The sequence below is a fragment of the Eubalaena glacialis genome, chromosome 1 (assembly GCF_028564815.1).
Source record: "Eubalaena glacialis isolate mEubGla1 chromosome 1, mEubGla1.1.hap2.+ XY, whole genome shotgun sequence".
Classification (NCBI taxonomy): domain Eukaryota; kingdom Metazoa; phylum Chordata; class Mammalia; order Artiodactyla; family Balaenidae; genus Eubalaena; species Eubalaena glacialis.
The window spans coordinates 221,307,371-221,321,091 of NC_083716.1; the positions used below are offsets into that span (position 1 = coordinate 221,307,371).

The following is a 13,721-nucleotide window of genomic DNA, read 5'->3' on the forward strand; positions in this document are numbered from 1 at the left end:
CAATATTTTGAAAGCCGAATAGACAGAGGGAGAGCAGTCAAGGGGGAGATGAGCATGCCGGGAGTTGGGGCGGGGGTGGGGGTCAGTGTGTGCAAAAGCTAGAGACTTGCAACCTTGTTGGGAGTTCCCCAGAAGAACGGGCAGGCTGGTCATACGAACAGTCAAGCCCAGAGCTTAGAACTTGGGGTAAAGGAAGGTGAGGAGGGGAGGGGACCAAAAGGCCAGCTAACGGTTGCTCTGGGCCTGGGTAAGGCGTTAGTGCTAAAGTCAGGCCAAGGTCAGTCATATCCAGACAGGGACACCTCCCAAAGGGCTGCTCCCTCCCCAGCAGCTTTGGTCCTCCCAGCCCCCAGGTTCAGATCTAACTAGATGCTTCATCAGCCCCTCAGACTGGGAGTGGCCTGACACCATTACTCTCCCCAGAGGCTTCCACCCACAACTCCATCCCCACAGACCCCCACACCCGGCACTGCACAGGCGTCCTGACTCACTCCGCATCCACCCCGCTGTGTCGGAAGGTGCACCACGGTGTCGCGGAGCGTGGGAGGAGGGCATCCGGCCTTTCTGCTCGGCATTCCCCCTACCCACTTGCCTGGGTTGGACCCTTACCAACCCTATTTGGCAGAGAAGGAAGCTGAGGTGCTGGATGAACAAGACACTTGTCCATGGTTGCCAGACCGACCCCGGCTGAGTCCTAGTGTTTCTCGACTCACAGTCCCCATGACTTTATCCGTCCTGGGGCGCAAACCTATGAAACATAAAAATAAACTATGCGGGTACGGCGACCCCCCACTTGCTGTAGTAGAGAGGGTAGAGGGAGAGCAGCTGGGTGTGGACTCCCCTCCTTCCTGAGGAAACCCAAAGAACCCGCCCCACCTTACAGAACGCTTCCACCAGCAACTCTGTCCCCACAGACCCCAGACCCCCGCACTGCACGGACGTCCGGGCTCACTCCGCATCCACTCCGCCCCGGCGGAAAGTGCACCGCTGAGCGTGAGAGCAGGGCAGGTCTCGCTGGGAGGAGATCCGCACCAGCGAAGGCTCGGAGGAGACGATGGCGGGGAGCGGGGGGGAGGGGGAGGATTAGGGGTAGGAGGTGCAGGGAATAGCGACGGGAGGGGGGCAGCAGTGCTTCACAGTGCCCTATCCCCGCGTCAGCTCCCCTGACCCTCAGTGGCACAGTCAGCCAGGTTCCAGCCTTCACAGAGGGAAAGACGAAGGGAGTGGAAGGCGAGCCGCCCTGCTCAGGCCAGGGGCGAGGCCAGGGGTTCACTCAGCCCTCCGCCGCACATTTCCTTTTGGGGTCGGCGCCAGCTGAGCATCCGGAGAGAATGCCGAGGCCCCGCCCTGGGGCCGTACCGAAGGGGAGGGGGCTCGGCGCGGCGACCGGAATGCAACCTCTGCCCCCGTCGGAGGGCGTGTCGAGTCGCTCGCTGGTCTGGACTCAGTTTCTTTATCTATAAAATGGGTTAAAACACGGGTTGTTCTAAGAAGTAAATGAGATGAGAGGCGCAGCCAAAGCGGGGGCCCGACTAAGCGCTCGCCGCAAGTTGGCGATTATCGTGATTAAATGCAATGATGGCAGCCGGCCGGCGGCGTAGTAAGATGTTCCGGAAAAACCCGAACAAACTTTTTGGCTAACCCAGTAGCAGAAGGGGGGGGTCGTGGAGTCCACAGGATTCACAGCCTCTGACCACCTCCTCCCTGCCCTGGTGCCCAGCCCCGAAGCTGGCGCGCCTTCGGGCGAGCGCCGCTCCCTTCGCGGGGCCTCTCGCCCTCCGGCTTCCCCCTCCGCCCGGCCCAGAGGACGTGCGCCGCGTTAGCACCCAGCGGCCGGACGGGACTGGACGCGCCCGCCCCGCCCCGCCCCGCCCCGCCCCGCCCGGCGGGGTAAGGAAATGCTGAGGCGTGTTTGTTAAGGCTTGGCGTTATGAATATTTTAAAAACGTGAACACAAAATAGTAACGGCAAATGGAAAGAACTTCATAAACAGGGAAAAAAAACCCACCCGCAAACCTCACCGCGCACCACACGGGAGTTTCCCTCGTGAAGAATCTGCGTGGAAACGCGGGCCCCGCGCCCGCCGGTGCGTCTGCACAGACCCAGGTGGAGCGGGTGTTCAAGGTCCTCCAGTTGACGTTGTGGTCCCCACGGTTGGGCATTGAGCCCGCAGGGATGGGGGCCCCACTGTGTGTGGCCGCCGCTTGATTTTCCCCCCTGCCCAACAGTCACATCGTGGCCGGCGTGGGGAGTAGAGGAGGGGCCTAGAAAAGCCTCTTGGAGGGGGTGTCATTTTTTCGAGGTCGGTGGGATTTGGCTGTGAGAAGTCGGAGGAAGCGCATTCCAGGCCGAGAGAACAGCATGTACAAAGGCCCTGAGGCGTGGAGGCGCTTGGCTTCTGGCGAGAAAGCCATGTGGCTGGAGTGGACGTGGCCGGGCGCCAGGTGAGGCGGTTGGGAGAGGTCGGCAGGGGGCATCCCGGGGCAGACAGCTGGAATTTCCATGTCCTACAACTCCGGGTTTAGGGGAAGGGGCCCGAGACTGCGGTAGGTGGTGACGGTCATGGTTAGGTCACAATTAGGTTAAGAGCCTAATTGTGTGGATCTGCACAGCCGTTTGAAGGTAGCAAAGAGTCTTTGCACGCTCACGACTTCCCTGCGAGATGGCCCCTAGACCGCCGGAGAGACCCATTTTACAGACTAGACGGTGTTACCCCATTTCCCAGATGAAGAAACCGAGAAGCTGCCAGCCCCCGACCCTCGGAATGTGCAGAGGTGGAGCCGCGCCGCCCTCGGGGCACTCACGGGCGTGGGCGCTCCGGGCGGGCCCTGTCCCCTGGCCGCCCAGCGCGGGAGAACAGTGGGCCGGGTGCCGGCCCTGCCACGCAGCCGCAGAGGCTCGGCCCCGCAGGCGGGCGGGCGGCAGGAAGGGAGGTGACGCCCCCTGGAGTGCTGCAGGAACCCGGCCGGGCCCGCCTCCTAGCCCGCCAAGCCGCGCCGGCCCCAGAAGTGATGAAAGCCCCGGCCAAGTCCAGGTCACGCTGAAACCGTTGCCCTTTTAAGGGGGAGCCTTGAAACGGCGCCCGGGTTCCATGTTTGCATCCGCCTCGCGGGGAGGAAACTCCATGTTGTAACAAAGTTTCCTCCGCGCCCCCTCCCTCCCCCTCCCCCTTAGAACCTGGCTCCCCTCCCCTCCGAAGCTCGCGGGGATCCCTCCCTCCCACCCCTCCCCTCCCCCCCGCGCCCCGATTCCGGCCCGAGCCGGGGGGGAGGCCGGGCGCCCGGGCCAGAGTCCGGCCGGAGCGGAGCGCGCCCGGCCCCATGGACAGCTCGGCCGTCATTACTCAGATCAGCAAGGAGGAAGCGCGGAGCCCGCTACGGAGCAAAGGTACTGGGGCGCGCAGAGGGGCCCGCAATCCGGGCGCTGCGGGGAGGTGGAGGGGGCTGCGACCCTCCCCGGGGCAGCCGCAGCTGCCGCCCCAGGCTCCCGACTCGGCGGGGCCCGAAGCTTCCAACCGGAGGGGGAGCTGGTTGAGAGTTTGAACTCGCAGAGGCTCAGAGACGCGGGGCGGGGCCTGCCCCCTTTTGGGCGCTCCTGTCTGCTCGAGGTGGGGAAACTGAGGTAGGGGTAGAGAAGGGGCGCCCTCCGGGTTTCCCGGACTGGCTGTGCGCGATGCCCGAGAGTCGCCCCCTCCCCCCCCCATTGGCGCCAGTGGGGCTGGGAGATGGGGGGGTTGAAGAGGGCGCCTTCAGGCCACCAGCTGAGACTCCGCCCCCTCTGGGCCGCGGTCTGGTCGGGTCGAGGGAGGGGGCGCAGAGGTGACAGCGGGCTGGGGAGGGTTGGAAGGATCTCTCGCTACCACACAGCCACGTTCTTCACAAACTTTCGCATCACTCGTGGAGGCGCCGAGCCTCTCGGAGACGTAGAGAGGGGCAACCGCTTTTAAGGATCGCCAGCGCGCCCGCGGGGAGACCCGCGTCGGACCGGGCACTCGGAGCCCCGGCTGCAGGCCGGTGGGCGCTGGGTCTGTGCGCACACGCACCGACCCGAGATGCCGCCGGCCTCGGCCGGGCACCCCGGGGCTTGACGGGTCTGGGCAGGGGGTCTGCCCCTCCCTGTCCCGCTGTTGACTTAAGAGGCTAGGAAGTACCTCGAGGTCTTCGCACCTGTGGCCTGGGTCTAGCTCTGCCCGGGCCGGGTGGAGGGGATGTTGGAGGGCGGGCCGTCTTATCAGCGGGACCTAAGTTGGAGGTCCGGGCGGGGGCGGAGGAGGAGGGGCCGGCAGATGGCGGCAGGACACTGGCCCCAGGCCCCCACCGCCTGTCTCAGGGCCCAGCCTCAGGGAGGACTTTGGACCTCTGGAGGCGGAGAGGATGGAAGGAGGGAAAGGAAGGCAGGAGTGGGCCCCAGGGCCCCAGGCCTCAACCCTCTCTGGCAGGGGCCCTACTGAGTAGGGGCTGCTCAGGTACAGGGGGTGTCAGGAGGTGCCCCCAGTGGGCTGATCCCCCAGCAGTGATGGAGGCTGTTAGAAAGAGAAAACAGCTTCAGTCCTCGCCTCCAGCCAGCTCACTCCCTAATGTGGGTAACTTTGTACCCACACTAGAAGAACTTGTGGGGAGCGGAGGGGTGGCCTGGAGCCAAGACTATCAGGATGCCACCTTCATGTGTCTCCCTCAATGAAGGCAGCACGGCCAGACCCTCTCAGCCCAGGGATTCGCGCCTGGGCACACGTGCCCACCTCTGCAGGCCAGTCAGTGTGCCTGCCCCCACCTTGGGCCTCCCTGCTTCAGGTGACCAGAAGTCAGCAGCTTCTCAGAAGCCCCGGAGTCGGGGCATCCTCCACTCACTTTTCTGCTGCGTCTGCCGGGATGATGGGGAGGCCCTGCCCGCCCACAGTGGGGCGCCCCTGCTCGTGGAGGAGAACGGTGCTGTCCCCAAGGTGTGTGATGGTCAGGAGGGCGCTGCAGGGGCACCTGGGCTCAGCCCTCAGGGGGTTTAGGGGGAGGGGGCTCTTCATGACCCGCTCGTAGGCCCTGGAAGGAGGGGGGAGCCTCCCTGTTCCCCCACCAAGCCCTCCACCCTCCCAGGCCTTCCCAGCCCTGAATGCCCCAAGACTGCCTCCCAGGGGAGGGCCCCCCAACCACGGGAATTCTGAATTTCCCCTTCAGAAGTGGAAGCTTTCCTCTTCCTTGGTTTCCCAGGTCAGGAAGTGAAGCCCAGAGAGCCAGGCAGCCTACCCCAGGCTCCAGAGTTGGCAGGGGCAAAGCTGGGAAGGGGTTGGTCTCTCCCACTGTCCTTGTGGCTCGCCAGGTAGAGGGCTGGGGGAGGGAAGACATGTAGAGGAGAAATGACCGGGGCTTGAGGGAGATGCTCACAGCCAGCCCCGCCCGTCCCCACAGCAGACCCCAGTCCAGTACCTGCTCCCCGAGGCCAAGGCCCAGGACTTGGACAAGATCTGTGTAGTCATCGACCTGGACGAGACCCTGGTGCACAGCTCCTTCAAGGTGGGCCCTGCCCAGCAGCCCTCAGCCCCGGGTCTCTAAGGGAGTCTGCCCTGGCCTGGGAGGCGGTCTCGGCGGGCCTCGCCCCAGCTCCAGCAGCTCTTTTCCCCCCTCACAGCCAGTCAACAATGCCGACTTCATCATCCCTGTGGAGATTGATGGGGTGGTCCACCAGGTGAGGGGCCGGGTGTGGGGGGAGGTGGTAGGCTTGGCATCTGTCTTCCAGACCCCAGGCTCTTCCCACCAATCCTGAGAGTCCCAGATGGGACTCTGATAGATGTGGAATGTCAGAGGCCCCGAGAGGGTGTGAGACTTGCCTAAGGTCACACGGACCCTCAGGGACTTGGCCCGACTCCAAGGCCTGCAGGGAGTCGGGGTCCTCTTCGGTGCCCCCTCGCCCCACCCTGCCCGGGACCCAGTTCAAGTAATTCAGGATAGGTTGTGTGCTGTCCAGCCTGTTCTCCATTACTTGGCTCGGGGGCCGGTGCTCTGCAGCTCTGGGGTGAGGGGGTTGCCCCCAGGCCCCTACATCGGGCTGAGGCCATGGTGGAGGAAGGGGCTGGGAATTAGTGATTCCCTTTGAGGCAGGGCCCGAAACCAGGAGTTGGAGGTTCATTTTGATTCTCTTCTGGGTGGGTGGGTGTTTTCCCCAGTGGTGGTTGCACCGGCTGCTGAGTGGAGCCCGCAGGCCCTGGGACCAGCCTCCCTCCTGTGCTCCTGTGCCTCCTCCCCCCACTCCCTCCCAGCCCCCGGCCGCCCCACCCCACCCCACCCCACCCAGGCCTGTGGGCCAGCAGTTCCCTCACTGGCCCACCCCCCAGGTCTATGTGCTGAAGCGGCCCCACGTCGATGAGTTCCTGCAGCGGATGGGTGAGCTCTTCGAATGCGTGCTGTTCACCGCCAGCCTTGCCAAGGTGAGCCCTCCACCCTCCGAAGGCCTCCTGGGGCATCTCTGCTTCCTATCCGCCTTCAGCGCACGACCTCTGGGCAGTGACCTCTGGGTCGCCCTTGGCCCTGGATGACCCACCTCCTGCCCCCCAGTACGCAGACCCAGTAGCTGACCTGCTGGACAAGTGGGGGGCCTTCCGGGCGCGGCTGTTTCGTGAGTCATGCGTCTTCCACCGGGGGAACTACGTGAAGGACCTGAGCCGGCTGGGCCGAGACCTTCGGCGGGTGCTCATCCTGGACAACTCGCCCGCCTCCTATGTCTTCCATCCAGATAACGCCGTGAGTGCCGGGCAGGATGGGGATAGGGGCCCCTGCTGGGAGCTGGCGCCCTCCCATTCCTCCCTCTTTCCTCAGTGACCCATGCCTGCTGCCCACCCGCCTTATCCACCCACTGCAGCTCTCTGTCCTTTGTTAGTCACTCAGCCCATTCTGCCTGCACATACAGGGCGCCTGCCATGGGCTCGGGTCTCTGCTGGACACTGGAGCAGTTTCCATTTTTCATACCGCCAGTTGTGAGCTATTAGTGGAACATGGAAATAATTTAGTGGGTCTTAGTTGGGATTTTTTTAAAAAAATGAAATAGAACTGAAAATATCAGAGTGCTTAGCACACAGTAAGGTTAAGTATGGTTCCGTAGAACCTCTGCTCTGACCTGTGTGTAAATGTGACTCACTGGGGCTGCCGTCAGAATGTTTGAAGACTGCGGGTAAGGGGCTTCCAGGAGGTGGCCCATCGAGCAGTGGGTGCTCAGGATCGACCTGGACATTCTGTGCTCAGGGCCGCCTGCCCCCCTCACCGCCCTACACCCATCTGCTCAGGTACCGGTGGCCTCGTGGTTTGACAACATGAGTGACACGGAGCTCCACGACCTCCTGCCCTTCTTCGAGCAGCTCAGCCGTGTGGATGACGTGTACTCAGTGCTCAGGCAGCCTCGGCCCGGCAGCTAGTGAGGCGCCACGGGGCCAGGACCTGCCCCTGACCACACCCGCACCACTCACACGCGGACTCTTCCTTAAGAAAACTCAGCGCCACGGGGAAGTGGGCATCTCCCCCGCCAGCCCGGCCAGGCTGTGGAGGGGGCAGCAGGCTGCACCGAGGGCGACGAGTCCCTGGGTCCCTGTGTCAGTGCCTTAGAACCTCCTCCTCCTTGGGGGACCTGTGGGGCCCTGCGTGCCGCCTCCCTCCTTTCTCTCTCTCTCTCTCTCTCTCTGCACGGCCATGTTTCTCTGCTGCCAAATTGGGTCTCTCGGGCCCTTCCAGTTCTGCCTGGGGGAGGGGCAGGGTTTTGCTGCCCCACGCCTTGGGCCCCCAGCCTGGGAACAGTGGACACCAAGTGCCTTGCATAGAGCCCTCTTCTCGGCCCAATTTTCCCAGGGCCACGATCCGGGTCAGCTCTGCCTGGAACAGCCTTCAGGTTGCAGCAATCTAGGCTGGTGGGGGAGGACACAGTCGCCCCCACCTCCTACCTTGGGACTGCTATAGCCTCCACCAATCTCTGCCTAAGGAGGGTGGGGAGGGTAGAAGATCTGTTACCACGTGTAAAGGGAGCAGGGGTCTGTCCTTCAGGACCCTAGAATCCAGCTTCTCTGGCCTCATCAGCACCTGAGGGCCGCTTCCCACATGGCCCAAGCTCCAACCTCTCACCTCTGCCTTGACCACCCCGAGGCTCTGGGGTTTGGTGCCCCAGTTCCGAGTGTGGAGGCATAGGCAGGATCCCTTTGCGGTGCCATATAAATATGTATATGTGTATATAGATTTTTAGGGGAAGGGGAGAGGGAAGGGTTGGGGTGGAGACACCCCTCCCTCACCCCTTTCCTGGGCCCATAAACTGGGGGGAGGAGGGAAAGGATTTTTACATTTTTTAAACTGCTATTTTCTGAATGAAACAGGCTGGGCCAAAGGGCCCCCAGGCCCTGTCCTTTGTCCCTCACACCCTCTTCGCTCCGTTTATTCATACATTCAAAAAAACATTTGTTGAGCACCTTCTCTGTGCCCAGCGCTATGCTAGGCCCACCACGGCGTGTGCGTGTGTGAGTCTCTACACCACCTAACGGGTGCCTCCCCCACCCACCCCATACTTCACCGGTGCCTTTAGGGGATCTGTAGGAGGTGGGACCCTTCTTGCGGGATTTGGGGGGCTCCAGGAAGCCTGGCCAAGCTGTCCCCCTCCCCTGTGCCAACCCACCCCTGCAGCCCTCTGCCTCGCCCCCTGCTGGCTGGGGGCAGCTCCCAGGACGTGCTGCCTTCCAGCTCTGAGTCCTTTATCTGGAACCCCTCCCCCAAATGCTGAGTCTGGAGGTCAAGGCCTTGGGCTCTCCCCAGGGCCTATCGGTTAAGGGGACCCACATACCAGTGCCAAGGGGGATGTCAGGTGGAGATGTTGTTACCCTTCCCCCCCAGAGAGCTGGGGGTGGGAGGGAGGACAAGGTTGGTCTGAATCAGGTGACCTTCCCATCTAAGTGCCTTCTCTGTAATGGAGAGCCCCAAAGTGTGATGAGAACTAAAGAGAAAGCCAGACCCCCCTATCCTGACTCTGTGGTTATTGGGGGGGGGGGCGGCGTTGACGTGCGGGGAGTCCCATGAAGCCACACCTCGCTTCAGCAAACCCTTAGGAGCGACGGCGGTAGTAGTGGAGGGAAGGGCTGCCCTAAGCCCCCTGGGGCTTCAAGTCTGAAAGTGCAAACTTTGAATGGATCTGAGTGCATCCGGTTGTGCTATTTAATTCTACCTCTGTTGGCCTCAGTTATCTAATCTGCAAAATGGAGACAGGCCCTCTTTACAGAATTGATTAAATGCCTGTACAGGGAGGACTCAATATTATTAGCTCTAAAGCAAGCTGAAATGCGTCCCTAGGAGAGGCCCCTGGAAGGTATTCGGAGACGGGAGGGGTGTGGTCTCCGCTCCGGAGCGGAGGGGAGGGGCTCATGAGGCCCCAGAGCGGGGAGGTGGGGTGCGGGGCGAGTTAGAGGGAAGCCAAGTTCAGCTCCAAACAGAAGAACTTGGAACGCGGCTAACCCAGGCCGCGGGCGGGCGGCCGAGGCGTCGCGGGCTGCGCTGCGCCGCGCCGCCGGACATGCCGGCAGGCTGAGGCGTCTGGGGCTCTGGGGAGGATGGGTGGGGTCGCGAGCTCGGTCTCGTTCACCTCCGCACCCCCTCCGACCGCGGCCTCTCACTACCCGCCGGCCACACCCTCGGACGAGCCTCTGGCCCACTTCCTGCCTCCGCCCCTCCGGCCCTGGCAGCACTTCCTTTGCAAAACTGGGCAGCCCCAGGCCCTGGCAGGAAGTGCCTTCCCGGCCCGCCCTCTCCTGCTTCCCACGGTGGCCGCTAGAGGCCTCTGTCCTCGCGGACGCCCGGGGTCCCCAGCGCCGGGCCTCCGCCGCCTGCTCTCTGGGCGCACACACCCAGCCCTCTCCCCCACCCCGCCCGTGGCTGGAAAGATGAGGGCAGGCTTCATTCCCCCCTCTCCCGGGAGTGGGTAGCTTCTGGCTCCATCCCGCCCGCCCGAACAAACCCACTGTGGGGAAGGAAGGTCTGCCCCTCCCAAAGGTTGATTCCCTGTTCCCGCAGCTCCACCTTCCCTACCCCTCCCACCCCCTCACACCCTTACCTTGTGAATCCAGCCTCAAGGCTGCCTGCTGGTGCCCCAGATGCTGATCTGCCCCCCAAGTCTCTGAGGGCGTCTGCAGTGCGATACTGCCCCCTCCCCGCTGCTTTTCCCTGGTAGAAAAGTGTCACGAAGCATCCACCTGGGAAGAGAAGCCGCAGTACCCTCGCTCAGTGCAGTCAGCTCCAGTTCCAGTCTGAGCGGAAGCCCCGAAGGGAGCCCTTGGCAGGGTAAATACCGAGTCCTCCCTGCCGCTGCCCTGGCCCTGCTTGGGGTCCTGCACTATTATTTCCTGCTCTCCATGCAAACACTAGTCCCTCCAGATTTGCATCCCACCAGAGAGTCACCACAGCTCCCAACTTTGAACGAGACCACAGCCAGCCTTCCTGCACCCCGCACCCCACACACTTCACCCACAGAGTTCAACACAACCGCGTGTATCAGAGTTTACTTTGTACCAGGCACAGTGCCAGGACCGGGGGGCATGCCATCACTAGGCTGTGCCGCTGCTCTCAAGGAACTCACACCTTAGTGTGGAGAAAGACACCTGAACGGACTGTCCAACCCTGAAAGGCTGCAAATGCAGTGCAAGAGATAACACGGAGGGCAGGGGACACCTAACCCCTCTGCGGCGGCCATGGGGGGACTGGAAATCCTTCCCGCGGGAGTGAGGCTCAGAGGATTTGGGAAGGAGATGAGGTTCCGGTGAAGGTGGTCTGTGCGCGGAGGTACACCAGGAAAGGGAGCCAGAGCTTCAGGAGGGCCACAGTAGGGAGCGTGGGAAGTGACAATTTTGGAATTGCACACAGTGGGGGGAGGGATGGGAAATGATGCCGCAGAAAGCGGGAGCGAGGTATCGCAGATCTGTAGGCAGACCGAGGGAGTGGCCTTTTCATTGCGGGCAGTGGGTGCCATTGAGGGACACTGGGGGACACTGAACAACAGAGGGGCCTACTCAAACCTGGCAGCTGCGCGTTGGAAGCTAAATCAGGGGTATGGGGACATAAGACTCTCCCTGTGGGGAGACCACAGCCGTGGTTCTGAAGACAGACGATGAAGACCTGAACTGAAGCTGAGGCAGAATGAGGAGAGAAGGACGAAGCGATGGATGTGACATAGGAGATGAACTTGGCAGGAAGCTGTGGCTGGTTGGCTCTGGGGGCATGGGTGGAGGGGAGGGAGGAAGGCAACCTGACTTCTGGCTTTGGAGACTTCAGCTGCGACAATGTCTCTCACTGAGCCTGGTGTGGGGCTCAGTTATTCACTATTTGCTTGTTACGCACACAGAGAACAGAAGGAACAGGCAGCTTTTTTTTGCACTTTTAGGAATTTATGTGGTAGATAAAATGTATATGCATATAACTTTGTATGCATATGGGTATTAATTTCATCCTTGTTGGTAATAGCAAAGCACTTGAAATAACTTCAGTGTCCAAGAATAAGGGACTAGTTAAATAAATGTCACTGTATCTATACCAGAGAATACTATATAGTGATGAAAAACAATGAGGTGGAACTATCCAAGCAGATATAGAATAATCGCCAAGATAAACCGGTCAATGAAACAAAGCAAGATTCATAGCAATGGTGATGGTGTTTTCCCACTAAAGAGAAATATAAAAGTAGACACAAATATACGTATATAATTTTGTATACTTCCGTAGGGTACACAAGAAATGGGAATTGTGGCTAATTGTGGGGAGCAGAGCTGGGGGACTGGGTGGGAGTCATTTAAGATGCGAGGGACACGTTTTATTATATATCTTTATATTTTGAATTATTTTACCAGGTACATTTATTAATTTTTAAAAATAAAAATCTATTTAAATTAAAAACAGCTTTCTAAATATATTATCAAAGATAGAAATCACAAATTCCATTTCTTTCCTTCAAACAGTCATTGCATGCCTACTCTGTACCAGGCACTAGGGTACAGCAGTGAGCAAAACAGACACTGTGGGAAAAACAGACATTAACAAAGGAATTACAAAATAATATTACAAAAGGAGAAGTAGAAAGTGGTAAATAATCTGAAACTTTCGTTCTGCCAGTGCCTGGAGATGACTTCTAATTGCCCCAAGATTACCCCAATATGACCTCTAATTGTAAGGGGGGAAAAGTGCCTTTAAGGTGGCGATATCTGACAATCACCACCGTAATCAAGGGATCAAACTTCGCCTTCACTCATGCTGAGACAACTTGACATTATATACCTCCTGATGCCAGGCAGTGTGAAGTACACAGCAACACCTTTGACCACGCTGCTCAAAGTGTGGTCCACCGAATGGAACATCAGCACCACCTGGGAGCTTGTTAGTAACGCAGAGTCTCAGGCCCCACTCCAGACCTGTAGAATCAGAATCTGCACTTCAAATAGATTCCCCAGTGATTCTTAAAATATTACAGTTGGAGAAACACTGTCTTTTTTCACATATTCTTGAAAAACTTGTTTAACCAGAACCTACCAAGCCTTTAGAGATACTTTCAGTTTGTGGGAAATACAGGAGGAAGAGGAACAAATTTAAAAATACACAAAGAGGGGCTTCCCTGATGGCGCAGTGGTTGAGAATCCGCCTGCCAATGCAGGGGACATGGGTTCGAGCCCTGGTTCGGGAAGATCCCACATGCCACGGAGCAACTAAGCCCGTGCGCCACAACTACTGAGCCTGCGCTCTAGAGCCCGCGAGCCACAACTACTGAGCCCACATGCCACAACTACTGAAGCCCGCGCACCTAGAGCCCATGCTCCGCAACAAGAGAAGCCTGCACACCGCAACGAAGACCCAACACAGCCAAAAATAAATAAATAAATAAAATAAATTTAAAAAAAATACACAAAGAAAGACAAATCCCAGTGTGAACACTCTACAAGACACTGCCCTTGACTCGGGTAAGCCCATGTCATAGAAAAAAGTAGCAGGACTCTTCTAGATTAAAAGATACTGAAGAGACATAACAATCAAAGGAAATGCATGATCTTGATTTGATCAAGAATCAATGAAACCAGGTGTTACAGTCCTCCTGTGGACAACTGGAGAAATCTGATTATGTATTTCATGGAAGATGATATTAAAAATAATTGTTAATGTTCTCAGTTGCAAAAATCGTATTACAGTTATGAAGGAGATTGTTCTACTTCTTAAGAGATGTATGACAAATATTTTGAGCTGAAGTATAATAATATCTGCAACTTCCAAATACATATGTATAGCAAATGTTAATTCATGAGTCCATGGGTGTTTATTATTATACTATCATACTATTATTTCTACTTTTCTATATGTTTGACATTTATCAAAATTAAGAAATTGGAAATAATTTTTAAAAACATATGTTCTCCTGACTTCCCTTGTGGTCCAGTGGTTGAGATTCCATGCCTGCAGTCCTTGGTCAGGGAACTAAGATCCCGCATGCCAAAAAAAAAAAGGTCTCCCCCAAAATTCTAAGGCTAAGTTAAAAGGCAAGCAATAAATTAGAGAAAACTATACCCTAAATTACAAGCAGGTTACCAACCTTAATACATTAAATATATAAACAACTCCAACAAATCAATCAAAAATTCACAGAAGGCATAGCCTGTATATACATATTTAAGCTGCATCACTTGGCCTGCGGGATCTTAGTTCCCTGACCAGGGATTGAACCCTGCCCCGGCAGTGAAATCA

The 13,721-nt window shown here is 58.4% G+C and overlaps 1 protein-coding gene and 1 pseudogene across 2 annotated transcripts; both read left to right on the forward strand.

Annotated features, from left to right (window-relative positions):
- The first annotated feature begins 3,068 nt into the window (after positions 1-3,068).
- Positions 3,069-7,516, forward strand: CTDSP1 (CTD small phosphatase 1). 2 transcript variants are annotated; one of them, XM_061187348.1, is made up of 7 exons: positions 3,069-3,387; positions 4,791-4,939; positions 5,403-5,504; positions 5,620-5,676; positions 6,323-6,415; positions 6,543-6,728; positions 7,268-7,516. In XM_061187348.1, exons 1-7 carry the CDS (start codon positions 3,321-3,323, stop codon positions 7,394-7,396), a joined length of 783 nt encoding a protein of 260 aa, XP_061043331.1. In that variant the 5' UTR covers positions 3,069-3,320; the 3' UTR covers positions 7,397-7,516. The 2 variants fall into 2 exon arrangements, with proteins under 2 accessions (XP_061043331.1, XP_061043321.1); XM_061187338.1 differs by having other exon boundaries at positions 3,072-3,387; positions 5,400-5,504.
- LOC133089125 (uncharacterized) lies at positions 7,429-8,974 on the forward strand (annotated as a pseudogene).
- Positions 8,975-13,721: the final 4,747 nt, after the last annotated feature.